This window comes from Copadichromis virginalis, linkage group LG2, assembly GCF_057382275.1.
Source record: "Copadichromis virginalis isolate Kocher_CV1m ecotype Utaka linkage group LG2, C_Virginalis_male_GT1.1, whole genome shotgun sequence".
Classification (NCBI taxonomy): Eukaryota; Metazoa; Chordata; class Actinopteri; order Cichliformes; family Cichlidae; genus Copadichromis; species Copadichromis virginalis.
In genome coordinates this window covers 25,110,810-25,126,858 of record NC_140619.1, presented here as the reverse complement: position 1 = coordinate 25,126,858, position 16,049 = coordinate 25,110,810, and the positions used below count along the sequence as shown (strand labels likewise).

General features: G+C 45.3%; 1 protein-coding gene across 4 annotated transcripts in view; it reads right to left on the bottom strand.

The window, feature by feature from the left end:
- Positions 1-2,503: 2,503 nt before the first annotated feature.
- LOC146717363 (transcription factor COE1-like) overlaps positions 2,504-16,049 on the bottom strand; it is a 55,735-nt gene continuing 42,189 nt past the window's right edge. The window contains exons 11-17 of one of the 4 annotated variants that reach the window (XM_085474987.1): positions 14,729-14,817; positions 11,293-11,358; positions 10,547-10,709; positions 8,820-8,999; positions 7,026-7,223; positions 6,715-6,783; positions 2,504-5,519 (exon numbers count right to left, since the gene is read on the bottom strand). In XM_085474987.1, coding sequence (XP_085331113.1) covers positions 6,716-6,783; positions 7,026-7,223; positions 8,820-8,999; positions 10,547-10,709; positions 11,293-11,358; positions 14,729-14,817 — 764 coding nt within the window. In that variant the 3' untranslated portion in view covers positions 2,504-5,519; position 6,715. The remainder of the gene's footprint in view (positions 5,520-6,714; positions 6,784-7,025; positions 7,224-8,819; positions 9,000-10,546; positions 10,710-11,292; positions 11,359-14,728; positions 14,818-16,049) is intronic. The other 3 variants (XM_085474978.1, XM_085474995.1, XM_085475003.1) reach the window with 3 other exon arrangements.

Here is a 16,049-nt window from a genome sequence, read left to right as displayed (position 1 = left end):
AGCGCTCGCCGAATGTGTGCGCCTGGAAAAACAGAGGGGTGTGTGCGGCGTGCCGAAACCGCTGGCCTCTATCATGACCTCATTAGGGAGAAATGAAGGGTGGACGTGTCCCCATCACAAGATACCATTGGTGCTTCAAAGTGTGAATGACATTAACGTGTGACTGTCTATGCGTGTGGGTGAATGTCAGCTGGTCTATCTATCTGACTGCACCGGAACAGATGAGGGGGGTGTACAAAAAAAAAAGGGCCATCTCTCTGAGGTATCTGTTTCTAGCTCTAATTAGCATGTGAATAAATGGAATAAATAATCTATATTATTTATGGATTTGCTTTTATCATTAATCAACATAACAAAAAGCTCGTCTAATGCGCTCGCTGTAGTCGCCACTGTACTGTCAGCTGGAGGGGGGAGAAAGAGGGAGAGGGAAAGCAGGAGGAGGAGGGTGGTGGTGGTGTTGGAGGGGCAAATAGCTTATCTTTTGTTTTGGTTTTTTGCTTTTTTTTTTTTTTTTTTTCATTTTAGTAGAACAATAAAGATAAGTGTTCTACATGCTTGCTTAACACACACAGTTCGCCGGCCTCCTCCCCTCTTCCCTCTCTGTGTGCCGCCAGTGGTGAAATCCATCTCTCTATCTCTATCTCTCTAACATCCATTACATACCCCAGCCCCTCACCTCCCTACTCATTAGGCCAACGCACAGTAAATTAGCAGCAGCAATTACAGGGAATATAAAGCACGGGCTCTGCTGGGCTCCCTCTGACAGGTACCACACAGATCATAGACAGACACCCACAGTCATCGGGATAATTACTGTGGGAAACGACCACACACCCTCGCAAGCGGGCGCGCAAAACCCGACTGTGAGTACACACTTGTTCGAGGTGTGCTCAAATATGGCAGGCGTGTTCGTGCGCATGCAGGAAGGTGCGCACACGCTCAGTAAGTAAGGCCGGGGATGGCTCTCGCTTCCCGTTGCCTCTCTGCGTCTTTCAATGATGTCCATTGTGACTATTTTCCAACACAGAATATTATTAATATTCATCCCTCCTCTCCTTGTGTTTTGTTCGCTGTCTAAGCCTTGCCTCCATTCTGAATATCCCCCTACACACACACTCACATCCTCTCTCCTTTCCATTTCTTTCCTTTCCTCTTCTTTATCCGAGATCCCCATGGGGACTCCTGTTTTTCATTCAAATACATCTCTCCGCTCTTCCTCCCTTCATGTGTCCATGCAGGGAGGAGAATGAGAAAAAAGAAGGAGGTGGAGTAGGAGAGCGAGGAATGTGTGCATTAATATATTTCATTAGGGTACTAGTAGCACAGAAGCTCCTGAACAGCACCTCTCTTGATGTGCGAGGGCTCTGCCGGCTCTATCCAGTGGAGTAGTTCTCCAGGAATAGCGTCTTTAATGTTACGTCTCCAGAGGGCTGAGGTCTGCTGGCTCCACGCTGCCCTCGGCCTCCCACTCCTATTGTCCTCCTCCCACACTGACCAGTCTATCTGGGGCCTGAAAAGCAGCTGGAAATAAAGAGCAAAATGCGTTCACCTTTTGTCTATGTGTATTTATGATTTATGAGTGTGTGCGTGTTTCAGTGTGTGTAGGTGTGTATATGTGCTGCACTGCAAGCTACATTTAGGGGAAGCCGAATCCCTCGGTGCAACGCGGCATTGGTGCTCGGCTTGCTAATCAAAAACATTAGGCTCCAGGATTCATTTTCCTCGGGACTAAGTGTGCAACCTCCATAATTCAATATCCCACCTCTTACTGCTAAATCATGCACGCCGCCACCCACTTTACTGTTTGTCAGCAAACTATCAACTCTGTTATTAGACTTAGTAGAGAGAGGAAAAAAAGACTGTGTGTTGTTATGAACCTTTAGGCAATTAGGGAGGCAAACACACACAAGCGCACGCAGTGTTTACGAGCCCTTATTTCATCAGTACTTCCAGGTCGTCTTGCTTTCCCCCCTCACCGCCCCTTGGTGTTGCGGAAGCCTCCAGTTACCGAGGAGACCCTGGAATACTTTGAGGTCAGCAGAATCCTGGGATCCGCTGTTTTCACGAGCTAATCCAATCGCAGCCTTCTAAATTAGATATGCAAAAAATAAAAAAGAAATTAATTTTCTGCTGATGACCGGGTATGCAAATGATGACTCAATTATGGTGGGCTGGTGCCTTTGCAATTAATAACCTTGGAATCATCATTAACTAATATGTTTAGGAGGAAACTTGTCAGGCTAACCATGTTCACCATGCCATCAGTAATGCATTAATGAATTAGATTCATTAGAGAAAGGAGCCGAGCAGGGGAAAGGATGCAGGCCTGTTTCTGACCTGTGGAATAAGCCGTAGCCGTTCCTCCTCTATTCTTAGTCAGCTGCCTGTCAGCTAATTGGAGAAGGCATTTTCAGTGAAAAAAAAAAAAAGCCCAGAGAAAACCGGTAACATAAAATAAATCAGGAATGAGGCATATTTTGAAATAAAAGGACACCTGACAAAGTCACAGACAAGAGGTAACTTTAATTCAACATTGTGAGATTCCAAAAGTTATCTTACAGCTCAATTTTCATCAAAAACAATAACAATCTATACAGTAGATTTTTTTTCTTCCCTTATATCATAGAGCTGTTCAGTGTATTTGCAGTCAAAGACAAACAGAGGAAAAAATAGACACCAGCTATTTGGTTTGCATCTTCTTCTTTTTTTGTTGTTTGTTACCTAAATACAAAAACTTTGTCACCCATTACTGATACTCATATTTGGGATGGAACTTTTGCTTACAAAGATGCCATTGTATGACAACAGACCTCTGTAGTTCATTTGAAACAGATATGCTGCGGCCCCTCCCGCCCTGGCCCAGACGGCACAGGCACACAAGTGCCTGAAAAACACTCGTCTGTCAGCAGGCGCCTCTGTTAAAACGGTCCTTTCTACCCCCTTAACAAAACCAGGCTCTAGAAAAGAAAAAGCAGAGAGAGAAAAAGCCCTATTCTCTGTCCAGCAACAGCTTGAAGACACACGGCAGACACGAAAAAAAAGAAAAAAAAAAGACTACAGAAATGTCTGATGGGCCAAGGAGCTCCCTTTTGTGGTTCATCACATGTTCTTTTTAGTCTTGTTTAGCTTGAAATGAAGCTGTATTGTCCAAAGGCCAATACAGACGGTGAAGGACTGGGGGCTGGGTTGACTGTCGGATACTGGAGTCAGACCTACGACTCTGTGTAGAGATTAAAATTGTGCTGTGGCAGCGCTTGTCTTCACTGTGCGCCCCTCTGTACTACAATAAAAACAGCCATGTGTTGTCGTACTGTTGTGATCCTGTGGTTGATGAGAAATGTCACTATCATGCTGCCAAAATCATTAAAAAAAAGCTACATAATTGCTACAAAAAGTGTTTCTCCGAACGTGCAGGAAGCACAGCTGAGAAAGGCCGCTCCAACTTGTCCTTCAAAGCGTGCCATTGCTGCAGTATTATAGTACATCGGGGTGTGTGTGTGATTGTTGAATTATGGCTCTTTGTATTCTAGTCTGGCTTTACCACCAAACAGAGTGGGTTTGTGCTTTGTCCCCAAGTTCTCATGAATTCCTCTGTGGCAACAGACAATTGTGGTGAGGGTAGAAAAACTGTACACATGATTGAATGAAGAATGGGTTTGCATTGTTAAGGCATCTAGACTGCTGGTAAAGATTACAGTGACAGAAATAAAAGAAAGAGTATATAGATACAGTATGTAAGCAGGCATAAATAACATAGGGAAGAACAGAGGAGGAGGAGGAAGAGGAGGGAGGCAAAAAAGAGGAACACAAAGAAAGAAAAACAGAGCAATTTGTTTGTTCTCTTGGTTTTCCACACACATAAAGAAAGAGTCACTCAAGAGAAGAACCCATGCATATTATCAGTTCAAGAACAGTATCAATCTGAAAGCCTCAGAGTTCAAACAAAAAGATATAGATTTACAGTATATATTAATGTGTGTTTATATTCTTAAAAAATCTACTTCAACGAAATACTCTGAATAGGATGCTACTTTTTTTGCCGTACAATAAACATTTTCATAAGGAAAAAAAAAAATTTTTTTATTAACTTACAAATAATACAAAAATAGACAATGGCATGTTTTGAATCAACAAACAGAAGCATGGCATACTGATGCAAAACAACATACAAAAAACAAAAAGGAACAAAGATTTTAAAAAAAGTCACATTTAAATAGTGAGAGACAACAGCAAATAATGAAACGAAACACTGCGAAAAGTGTTCACTTACTGTATTAAACTTACACAACACAACTAAACGAGGGTGAGAGTCAATGTACAAATACAAGGGATAAATACATTATTTATAGGGTATTTTACAGGGATCCCCTTTTTGTATCCAAACCCATGTTTCTCATGTTTAGCAAATGAGATATTGACAAGACGCAGTAAATCTATCTTCTGTACTGAGAAGCTGCCTTAAGACATTTAATGTTTACATTTCAAACTAGAGCTATCGCAAAAAAAAGAGTAAAGAAGTGAAAAAAACCCCAAAATGAACATTTTTTTTATATATACAAAAATATATCACATATATCACGCATTTATTCTAATTTGATATTTGCTAGGCTCCTTCAGTTACAGTGCTGGCTGGACGCACACACATCCTCTGGCTTTTCAAGTCTTCACTAAAAACCTCGTCAGTTTTGGCTAAATTCTCATCGTCACCTTGTCTTCACATGTCAAGCAGAAAAAGCATATTGCAAACAGCTCTATCCTCACAGTTTTATTAAAATTCAAACAAACCAACCAAAATGAGAGAGAGAGAGATTTAAAAAAATAAAATAAAATAAAAGCAAGGCGTGATGTTTAAACAGCTTGGGGCAGTTTTGCTAGACAATTTTTAAGATTTATTGGAAAATTAGCAGCAAAATCAATGGTTGATTTTCTATTTTTTTCTGTGTTGCTGAACTTTTTTTTCCCTTCTCCATTTGGCCACTGTGTCGCTCTGCGGTTTTAGAGAGGCGGAAACGGTAAGGAAAGCTCCTTTGTTTGTGACTGAAGTTATTGTAAACTTCATGGCCAAACCAACACTTCGCTGTTGTTTGTGCGAGTTATGGATTGCAAGGCGGCGTGGGGGCCTCCAGTAATCAAACCCAAACCTTACAGGCATAAACACAAAGATAAATAAATGCTCTTTTCATGAGGTCAGTGTCACACTGTGGGCAAACTATCAGTCTCTATACACTCCATCCAACATGGTGTCAGAGAAGCTACACTATTTCAACCAAGAGGGAAATAACATCACAAAAGGTTCATATTGTCCCCTTTTTCTTTCTCTCCTATCGCCTTCAGATGAAATCCCAATGGAAAGGCCTGAGTTTAACAGAGTCCTGCGTCTTTATCTTGACTTCCTTCACTTTAGCTCTGCAGCATAACAGAGACTCACCAGACTGTCTTTTTTTTCCTCTCAACATTCCCAAATCTCCAGCTATCCCAGATCCTCTACATGGGTGGAACGATCATCCCGGGAATCGCTGCTTTGTGGGAAAAGAGGGGGAGGTAGAAGGAGTGAATGGGAGATTGAGGGGTAAAGAAAGAGAGAGAAAGGTCAGTCATGTGATTGCTGGGTTTCATCTGTCATCACAACAGTCACATAACAGCAATGTGCTCCAGCATCTGGCGAACAAAGACGACTCTCCCTCATTATCTCTTCATTCCGAGGCCCCAGGAATCAAAACATTTCCCTCCGCCGCTGCCGCTGACTTGGCCGCGCATCGACAACATTGTTCAGCTTCTCACAGGCCTCCTAAACAGCTTCATGCAAGAGCTGCCGCTGTTAATTGTTAACAGCTACATGGTGCAAGCCTATTATGTGCATTATGGAGAATGACTCAAACGAGAGGGTGGGGAGAGTATGAACTGATGTGGAATGACAGAGGTGATGAAAATTAGGCTCAAACATGGAAATGAAATCCATGAGATATACTCACATCTTTACCTCCGTATAGCACCAACTATTGCACCTCCGCCTCCCCACAAGCCACCTCCCCCCATCACTCCTTCCCTCTATCCTGTTTTTTTTTCTTACACAGAAACCATCACAGATATAAATTTTTCATATAACATATTGGCTCCTTATTGATTTCCCCCACTCTTCAATCCACTAATTCCCAGGTTATTTCCTAAGTGTCTCCCACTTGTTGGGATTAACAGAATGGTGTGTGCATGTGTGTGTGTGTGTGTGTGTGCGCGTGTCAGTGTGATCAGAGCATAGTGGCCATTGGCCCTTAGGTCACAGTGGTCAGAGCTCATCAACGCCGACGAAGGAAGTGAGGAAGTGCTTAGCTTGGGGCTCTGATAAAGATTCCCATCCATCATTTCTCTCTCTCAGGATCTCAGCACCATACAACATCCTGCCCAGACGAACAGACCCCGTGCCGCATTCGATGGAAATGAGAGAACAGAGTGACCCGTGGTGGCATAACGACCTCCCTTCACACCCTCCCCCCGCAGACGCACCAACTAGAGGACGGGCAGGAAGCAGGAAGTGAAAACAGGAAATATAACACATATGGGGTAGCATGATGACTATCTGACAAGTCAAGAGTGACAAATAAAAACAGAAACGAGAAGGAAGGGCAGGGCAGGATGGTGCAAATGAGCGGTCTGGGATAGCGTGGAGTGGAAAGCCAAAACAGAGAAAGAGAAAAATGAAAGCGAGGAGTAACATACTTCAGGAGAAGGCCAGGCCCTGCAGAGAGCTGGCTGATGAGTACTTGCTAGAGTCCACAAAAGACTGATCTACGGTGAGGAAGGAGAGTGGAGGGAGGGCCAAGAAAGGGGGGGGAAAAAGGAGTGGAGGAAGAAAAAGGAAAATCGAAGGAGTAAAAGTGAGACGTTATCATAGGAGGTGAGGAAAAGCAGGATTAAAGCTTGAGGGTGAACAATTCCTAGCAAATATTTTTACTAAAACTTTTTACTGTGCTCATACTGCAAATTTCAAATTCATCAGCAAGTTAGCGTGAGGCTACTTAGCGGCTTACCTTGCAGGCTGTTAGCATTAGCGCTGGTGCACGTGGGAGGAGGGGAATTCTGGGGTCGGACAACGGGGGCAAATGCGCTCTTCTGCTTGACGGCTGCAGACACCATGTTAGCTGGAGAGAAGGAGAAGATGCCAGAGGAGCTGCTGCAGTTGGAGGGCAGGCTGGTCGACGACGCCATCGTCGGGCTGGACGGGACGACTGAGGGAAAGAGAGAGAGACGGGCAGGAGAGGATGTTTTAGGAAGGGGCGTCATAGGTGTATGTCAGGGAAGAAGGACAGGAAGGGACGACGATGGCAGAAAGGGGGTTAGAGAGAGGGCCGAGGGCAGAGGACAGGCAGATGGGACGAACAGAAGGGGACTGGTCAATGGATGATGGCAGGAGGGGTGACATGTTGTTTTCAGATCAACTGGCTCAGACTTGTTTTGCTACCTGTTGTGCTGTTAAGCAATTATTTGGCAAAGAGATTTTCCATATCTTACACAAAAATGTGTTTAGTTGGAAAATGCTGAAAATGGCCTGAGGTCGTTTTTTCCCCCTTCTGATCAATCTGTTTTGATGACTCATCCTGTGCTCAGGGGATGATAAACATCTCCTCAGCAACTTTAGGTACTGTAACCTGTAATTTGTTTTCAGGGCAACTTACAAACAAAGCTCCCACACATCTACTTTATCACAGATATTTATGCTAGAGGTTTTAACCAACAAGGTTTAAAAAATTAGAATACATAAGCAATATGCTTGCCCACTGGCTCTTTGCATTTTAACTGCACATTAGGCATCATTCACCACCTTAAAAGCACTCTAAACAGTTGTTAACCATATGTCATGTAATTTAAGGGCTAGATGTGGATTTGTACTTTTGGGACATCCCCTCTGGAACGGTGGATTGAAGATTTCAAATGCAAGATAGAGAAACTTTTTGAACATATTCATATCTAAAAGAGCTTCTCAGTGCTTCTGAAATGAAATCAAAAGCTTTGTACAAGATAGCCGTTAGCTGGATTTACTGTGGCCACTGTAATTCACCCTCATGAGAGACACACACAGCCAAATGACCCAACTCTTCACAATCCAAATCATGTCCTCTGACATCATCCCATCCATCCACTTCTCTCGGGTTTGTCTTTTGTCTGCTAATACACTAAGAGCATTTCCCCCTTCAGTGATTTTACAATCAGCTGAGCCGTATTTCACCTGCCCTGTGATATCTTCCTCTGCCTTTATTGTTGTTATTATCCAACACTTAGCTTTTATGGCTCTTCCTGACAAATCCTTGCAATAAAGTCATAATCCATTTATGAAGGGGCCTAACTAATCAATTAATGAAAATTGGACCTACAAAGGCAGGCCGAGGGGCCATTGATTGAAAGTGTCTGTGTGGGGCCGATGAGCCTGTTAAAATACTTGTTAACACCCAGGAATCAAAGAGCTGAAATGGAATTGCTTCTCTAGCAATTAGTTTATTGATTTAATCAAGAGTCTTTAATGTAGAGGGTGAGTGTGTGTGAGCAGAGGTGGTGTGTGTGTGTGTGTGTGTGTGTGCACGTGTGTGTCGAGGAGGTGTTGGGACGTGCTAGGTGATCTCCTCCCCTGGCCAATAAAGCGGGGATTTGTGTTTGACTCTGCTCTTAAAGAAACAGATGAGCCAGCTGAACTGAAATACTTTCTCCTGTCGTGTCGATTCTTGTTTCCTGCCGTGCTTCTCAGTTCCTCTCAGAGATGTCTTCTGTCATTTACAAAATGCTGATCCCCACCCAAACTTTCAGCTCTAGTATGCACTGTATTTACTCACTAGCATAGGGCGAGTTGCCTGCAGATCCATTGAGGAAGTTGGGTGAGGTGCCCAAGGTTGCCATGCCAGAGTTAGCGTAGCCATTCATGCTAGTGGAGACAGAGCTGTAGCTACTCTGCTGGGGAGTAGAGCTGGGGACATAACCATGAGGGGACACACTGCTTGTACTCCTACTGAAACCTAAAGACAGAGAAAGAAAGGGGGATGGAGAGTGTTAGAGGTATAGCAGATGGCAGGCATACCAAAACAAGAAAGCCTACATGCAGCTGCTGCCAAATGCTCCTTTTTTCATACTAATGGACATAGCATTACAAGCCAGAAGAAATGTTTTGCTTTTTCTTAGAAAAATCTTAGACAGCATATGGGAGAGAAAAAAAGCAATGAACAGAGTGGAGGAAGAATGATATGAGAGGGATATAGCCGCACCCCCCCTCCAACGCCTGAAACAAGAGGACTATCACCCTGCTGGCTCCTCTTCAGAATTAGATATATTGATAAGGCAATTAACGGTAAAAGGCCTTGGCGGCTCTCTTGTAATTTACAAAGAATGAAGCTAGTATTTCTGACAAGACCTTTCATGCTTTACAGGGGCAGTGAACAGAAGGAGAACAATGTAAAATGGAAGACTATAAATACACACTGATCAGCTACAACACTAAAACCGCTGACGGGCAAAGTGAAAATCATTGTTTCACTGCAGTGTTTTGCTGTGAAGCCTCGGGTACTGCCATTCATGTGACGTGGTAACGCCCACCTGCACATTGCCCTGCACGACGGTGTGCCCTGCCTGCACATGAATGGTGCCCAATCTGTTCACCCGGCCTTCAAACTCTACAGGATTCAGGAACATCCCTCATACACGGATGCATCACTCCACATCACAAACTGCCAACATCCCAGTACCAGACACTACAGGGCACCCATGGGTCAGAGCTGCTTTGAAGACACAAAGTGAGCCTACACAATATCTATACAATATACAACATGATAACATAGGTGGGGGAAAAATGGCTGGAACTGAACATCTGAAATTTCCACTCTCTAGTGTGGGGATGTCAAAACGGATTTTACTGAGGTGATTCTGGCTCCCGGGCTTTATGTTTGACACCCCTGCTCTAGTGTAACAAAGGCTACTCATCACAAGTATTGTCTCACTTCTTCATCACTCTGCTCCTCCCTGATTAAGTTTACATTTTCATCTAATATGAGGGTGAAACAAACGATAGGTTAAAAATGTTTCCGGATGAAAATGAAGGGCAGAGGAAGCTCATTGGAATTATTGAGATGCATCCAGAGGCTGGTCCATCCACTCTCCTCTGGTTCCCCCGATACATGTGATGAATCACCACTGACTGCACCCACATCTCTCTCTGTCAGACAGGGGCTGACCCCAGTCTAATATACACACCCCTAGGACCCACTCATATTTCTCCATCGTACTCCATCCACGGCTTTCTTTTTCTCCATTCTTCACTCTCTCACCATCTTTCTTTCAAGTTTTCCCCGTTTCTTACTGTCACCTCTCCTCCTCCTGTCCTCCTTTTTCACACTTTCTTATTTGCTCCATGCTCTTAAATCACTATCTCTAAATTTCCCACATGAAAAATAAAATGCCAGTTGCCCCCCCCCCCCCCCTGCTGTCATCCCTAAATGGACAACAGCAAATAAACATTTTTTCCTTTTCCCATGACAATAGGCCAGAATTGTTTCCTGGTGTGTTTGCTCACCCTGATTGGCTGTTTGTGCCACCTCTGACCCGGTGAAAGAGTTTACTGCCATCATGCCAGCATGAACAGAGCTGCTGCCAAGACTGGCTAGCTGGTTGTGCCCTCTTGGGACTGTTGTATAGAGGGCCTCCGCGATATCCGCTGCTCGTTTCAGAATCATCTCCTGACGATGAGGAAGGAACAAAAAAAAAAAAAAAAAAGAGTGGTGGTCAGTAACAGAGAAGAAAAGAGAAGAGAAGAGGGAAAATATACCCTTGATGTTGGCTTTATAGCCTGATAAGAATGCTAGATCTCCACTCAAGATACTGCACATGTAAATCTAGCAGAGCTGAGTGGTTTTTATCAGTTGTCGCTGGGAGTGGTGGGATTGGTTCAGTAAATGGAGGAAAGGCTCATTAAACAGACACATCAGATCTTTAGCCTGCCTCTTCCTCCCTGTTTTGGGTTTCCATTCTTCCTCCTTCAGACTCAAGCCTTAATGCCACTCCTCCTCTTCAACTGCCTTCTGCATTCCCTCTAATCTCATCTCCACCCTCTGCATTGATAAAAAGCTCTAACATAGTCTAGCGTGCATGTTTGTGGGTCCCATATCTCTGCGCGAACACGGCAGGGTGCTACATCGCCAGCAGAGATAAGCGCCTTTGATGCTGCCACTTGGCCCGAACCACAAACAAATAATAATGTCTAATAAGAGATATTGCTGTTTGTGTTTTTGTCTGTGTGTGTGTGTGTAAGAGAGAGTTTACCTGGTTATTGTGAGGCATCCCGTACAAGGCCTCCACCAGATCTGCCGCTCTCTTTAAAATCACCTCCTGCAATCAAGCGCAGACAGAGGAAGGGGGATTGATCACAAGTGTGGCGGCTCAAAGAGTTCAGTCACTTTTATTACATTTCACTCCTTGCATTATGCTGTGAATGCAGAACAGAGAGAGTGTGAGGGAGAGGAAAGGGGTAGACAGAGGAAGGGAGAGGAAGAGAAATGGGCCCATCCCAGCACTTTGTTACTAGCTGGGCAGTTTGGGAGAGCAGAGGGAAGATACTGTTATCTGTGAATAAAACATGAGCCTATATCTCTCTATCAGTCAACTATCTTCCACATCTTCTCACTCTCTCTCTCTCCTCTGTCGCTGATGGATCACGAACCCGCCGCACATGATCACGCATCAATCTCATTTAACACAACATATCATCAGGTTGACGGCTATACAACTCTCCTCGTCAGCCGGGACACACCCGTCTCCTGCCCTGTATTAACCCTGGTAATGATCCGAGTGAATAGCCCTGTATCCACTTTGTGTGATAAATGTAGAACATCATTGCTCAGGTGAAAACCGCCGAGTGGAATTTCCCACATCAAACATTTATCCTAACGCAGCTTCTCCGCACTCATTTTCCACCGCTTACAACCCTTTCCCTCCTCTCTCTGTCTCTATTCTTTTTTCCTCCCTGAGTGTGTGAGTGTGTGACTCCAGGCAGTCTTTATATATATATGTGTGTGTGTGTGTGTGTGTGTGTGTGTGTGTGTGTGTGTGTGTGTGTGTGTGTGTGTGTGTGTGTGATGTCGACACCTACAGTCCTACAAAACCCTTTTTAAAAGTTAATGTGCCGGGGCCAGGATATATGCTGGAGGCGCGACAACCAGAAAATTGCAGCCCCCTCCCCTCCAACCTTCTCCTCGTTTCTTTCTCTTCCACTCGCGCACACTCACGCTGTGCGTTATACTCTCCTGAGTGTATCCCTCGCTGTGAACAAGCCCCGGAGCATGTGTGCTCTCTGTTCCGTGACACGCCGCCTTTCAATCAGACCTCATATTGCACACACACGCAAACACACACGAGTGTAACCGCACACGCAGCCATGCACATGTGGAGGCTGTCGAGCACGCCCAGGACATGACGAGAGGGTCAGCAAAGCAATAAAGATTGTAGAGCGCTGTCCGAGGTGCTAAATTCACTCAATAATGGGAGCGCTGCCTCTGTGTTAACCTCCCATTACTAGCACTATCTGGGGGAGGCAGAAAAGGAGGCGAGGGGAGGAGGAGGGTGAGAGCTGGGAAGAGGGGAGACCAGAAAGGAGGCCTGTTTGAGGTGATTGAGAGATGTAGAGGCCCTAGGAAGGTAAGTGGTTCTTTAGTATGTATGCACTGCTCCTCGCTTCCTTCTCTCTGCTTTTCCTCGACGCCCCATGCCTCCCAGGGATTGCTAGATAGTTAGATGGATGGATGAAGGAAAAAGAGAGGAGGAGGAGGAAAAGAAAGCGGGGGAGGAGGGGAAATGAAGGAAGTGCGAGGCATTAGGACATGAACAGATCTGCAGTTGGAGTGTAACGGTGTTCCGGGAGCACTCGTGCAACATCAGTCTCTTTATTTAATTTTTTTTTTGCCCCTCTCTGCACCAGCCATTCTGCTCGTTCTCCTTAGGTCTATTATGTGCGTGCATCTCCTCATTTATAATTCACTCTCCCCTCACCTGAGCCTCCGAACTACTTTCACTTGCCCCCCCCCCTTTAATCACTCTCTCATGCTCCTGTGCCCTGTCTGTACCTATCAGTCTCTCGTTAGCGAAGGGATCTGTCCAGTAGCTAAACGCGATTAGGCAGCGCTCCAGAGTCATTCTGATAAACAGATAAATGTGGTTAGCGCCATGCTGCCTCCTTAGCCCTGCTGCTGTAAGGGGAGACCATTTCCTGGGCGCAGGGTCTCTTCCCGTAAAGTCAGGCCCACAGAGACGTCAACAGGAAGGGGAACCTGATCCAGAGCAGAGCCTGGCCTCGTCTGGCAGGGCGGTCACTCATTAGCCAGCCCCAGACCCCCAGCCACACCGCAGCCTTAGCTAAACACCCTGCAGTCTGGCTACCCAGCAGTCCCCGCTCAGTCTGACTGCCTGACTATTCTACAGCACAGTATGGGGCTGTTTTCAGCTGGATCACTGGATCATTATCGCAACATACAGAGATAGAACAGGGGTTGGTATATATCCTGCCTATTCTCTGCACGCTGTATGTGTATTGGGGGTGGGGCGGGTTCGTCAAAGTGCCAATATATTGGAATATATTATAGTCCCAGTCAGTTGAATCTAGTTTAAAGACCCACCAAAGAACAGCCACACAGAGGCTTGTGCCAAGGTAGCTTTGAATGGACATTTGTAGCTCAAGAAGTTGCCAGCATATGCCCCTCTCCTGCCCCTCTCTAATGATTGAGGCCAACAGTTGAGAGAGAAGCGTGGTCAACAAACTGTTATTACCTCAATAAAGGCACAAATCAATAGAGCTGAAATGAACAACCAGGCCTGCCAGCTACCGCTGTTCATTTAGAAGTGAAAGAGACACCGCCAAGCGAGGGAGAAAGAGGAGGAGAGGAAAAGAGATGGATGGATACAAAGATATTTGGAGAGATACGGGGGGTTGATAGGCTAAAGACCAGAACTCACCGGGACAACTCTTGTATCCACCAGACATGACACACAGTGAGGACAAGTGATTTCTCTATCTTCCTTCTGCATCTACCTGTGCTCTCCATCTCTGCCTGGTGGTGACTTCCCTCCACTGAGTGTGTGTGTGTGCGTGCACATGAAGGCATAGAGAAGTCTGTGTGCATTTCTGTGTGTGTGTGTGTGCTGCATTGTGGATAAGTGTGTGTGTTGGAAGTAATAAAGTCCACCCGGGGTTGACTTCGATCCACTGACCCAGCAGGAGGTAAGACTGGACAGCTATGATGGATCACCTAACCTGCTTCTGCCTCTCTCTTCCTCTCTCTCTCCCCTCAACCTCCTTTCCTCTCTCTCTCTCTCTCCCTCTCTTTTCCTCTCTCCATCTATCCCCTTTCCTCTTCCCACTTTGCCAGTCCAAATGACCTTATACTCAGTGGAAGGATGAATAGAGTCGCTTGTGCATTCATTGCACAAATAAAGTGTTTGTTTGAACAGAAAATGACCATGAACATGTGGTTAAATGTTTATGTGCATAGTGCATAGTGTCATGTATGGCCTACTGTCTATAGCGCATGGTTTGTTCCTCTGTCTAAGAGGTCATGCTGTCCTTGTGCCATGTATATCCTACGTACTATGAAACTCAAGAGGTTTTCAATACATCTTTGTACCAGTGTTACCAAGACAGATTCTTGTGAATTTATTGTGCTTGGCAACTAGTGTGAGCAGACACATGAGAGGAGCAGAGGCACTGTACCTTAGGTAATCTCTCTTGATCTCCAGGGTGTCTGGGAATGACCTTCTGTAACCTCTGGAAGCCGTAGTCTATGGTTGGCTCGTTCAGCGCTGAGCAGGAAGTGGAGGGAAGCAGGCAGAGAGAGAAAAAAAACATTTACAGCTTGATCCTTAATGATGAAAACACCTAATGTTCAAAAGCACCAGAGAAGGTACGGCGGGAGAAGCAAGTGACAGCAGACATAACTGAATCCATGAATATTTCAACATTAAACTAGCCACGCTGAAAAATGTGGGTTTTCTCTATTAGGTCTGGTGTGTGTCTTTGTTTGCCTGTGATGTAATGAATCTCTCTCTGTCGCCCGCTTTGGTGGTTAATAAAAAGACTGTCAGGAATCAGGGAAAGTGAATGTGTGTGTGTGTCCTGTGGTCTTGCGTTGATCAGCGACTAATATAAGCAATTACAGAGCTTGGTTCCAATATAACAAAGGCTTGATCGCTCCAGGGAACAAGCTAAACACACACACACACACACACACACACACACACACACACACACACACACACACACACACACACACACACACACACACACACACACACACAGTCAGATCATCCAGGCAGCAGGGAGAAAGCACTCTCTGCATGCTGTGGTCGTGCTTCGGTAATTGAATATGAGAAGGTTTACCATGAATATTTAAACATTAGAATAAATACAATGAAGATCTGAGGCTTATAGTACAAACACTTCAGAGGAGGATTGTTGGATAAGTGCTCTCTCCACATAATTCATTCCTAATGTACTGTCTCTCCCTCTCCTGTCTTTGCGGGCTGCCTCGGGGAGTCAGGGCACAGTCTTGACAACTTTCCTGCGCTACAGCCTTTAAGACGCTGCTTCCGGACAGAGTTTGAAACAGTAAATGTGCGCTTGTATGGAAGAAAAAGAAAAGGCGCCATTGCACGTGAGAATCGCCTGTATGCGTCTGTGCCGTCCGTCTGTTTCCCCTGTGGGTCGCAGCTTGGACGTTTCCTGGGGGCTGATGCCCTGCTCGCCTCACATCTGAGCAGCCAGGCTGACTAGGCGGCCCCCAGAAAAAAGGCCCCTAGAGGCTATGAGTACAAGCTGTCCTGCTGGACCTCCAGTGACTTCACCACGGCTCCTCCTGAGCCCGCCCGCTCAAACACACGGACCGAAAAAAACAGCGTGCGGGAGCGAGAATGGGTGATGCTCTGTTTTGGCAACACAAATGTATTTGGACAGCTCTCCCAGTGGAGTGTTCCAGCGATCCATAAGAGTGAATGAAAGGAAAGGTGAATAGCTAGAAGCAAAGACAGCAAAGAGA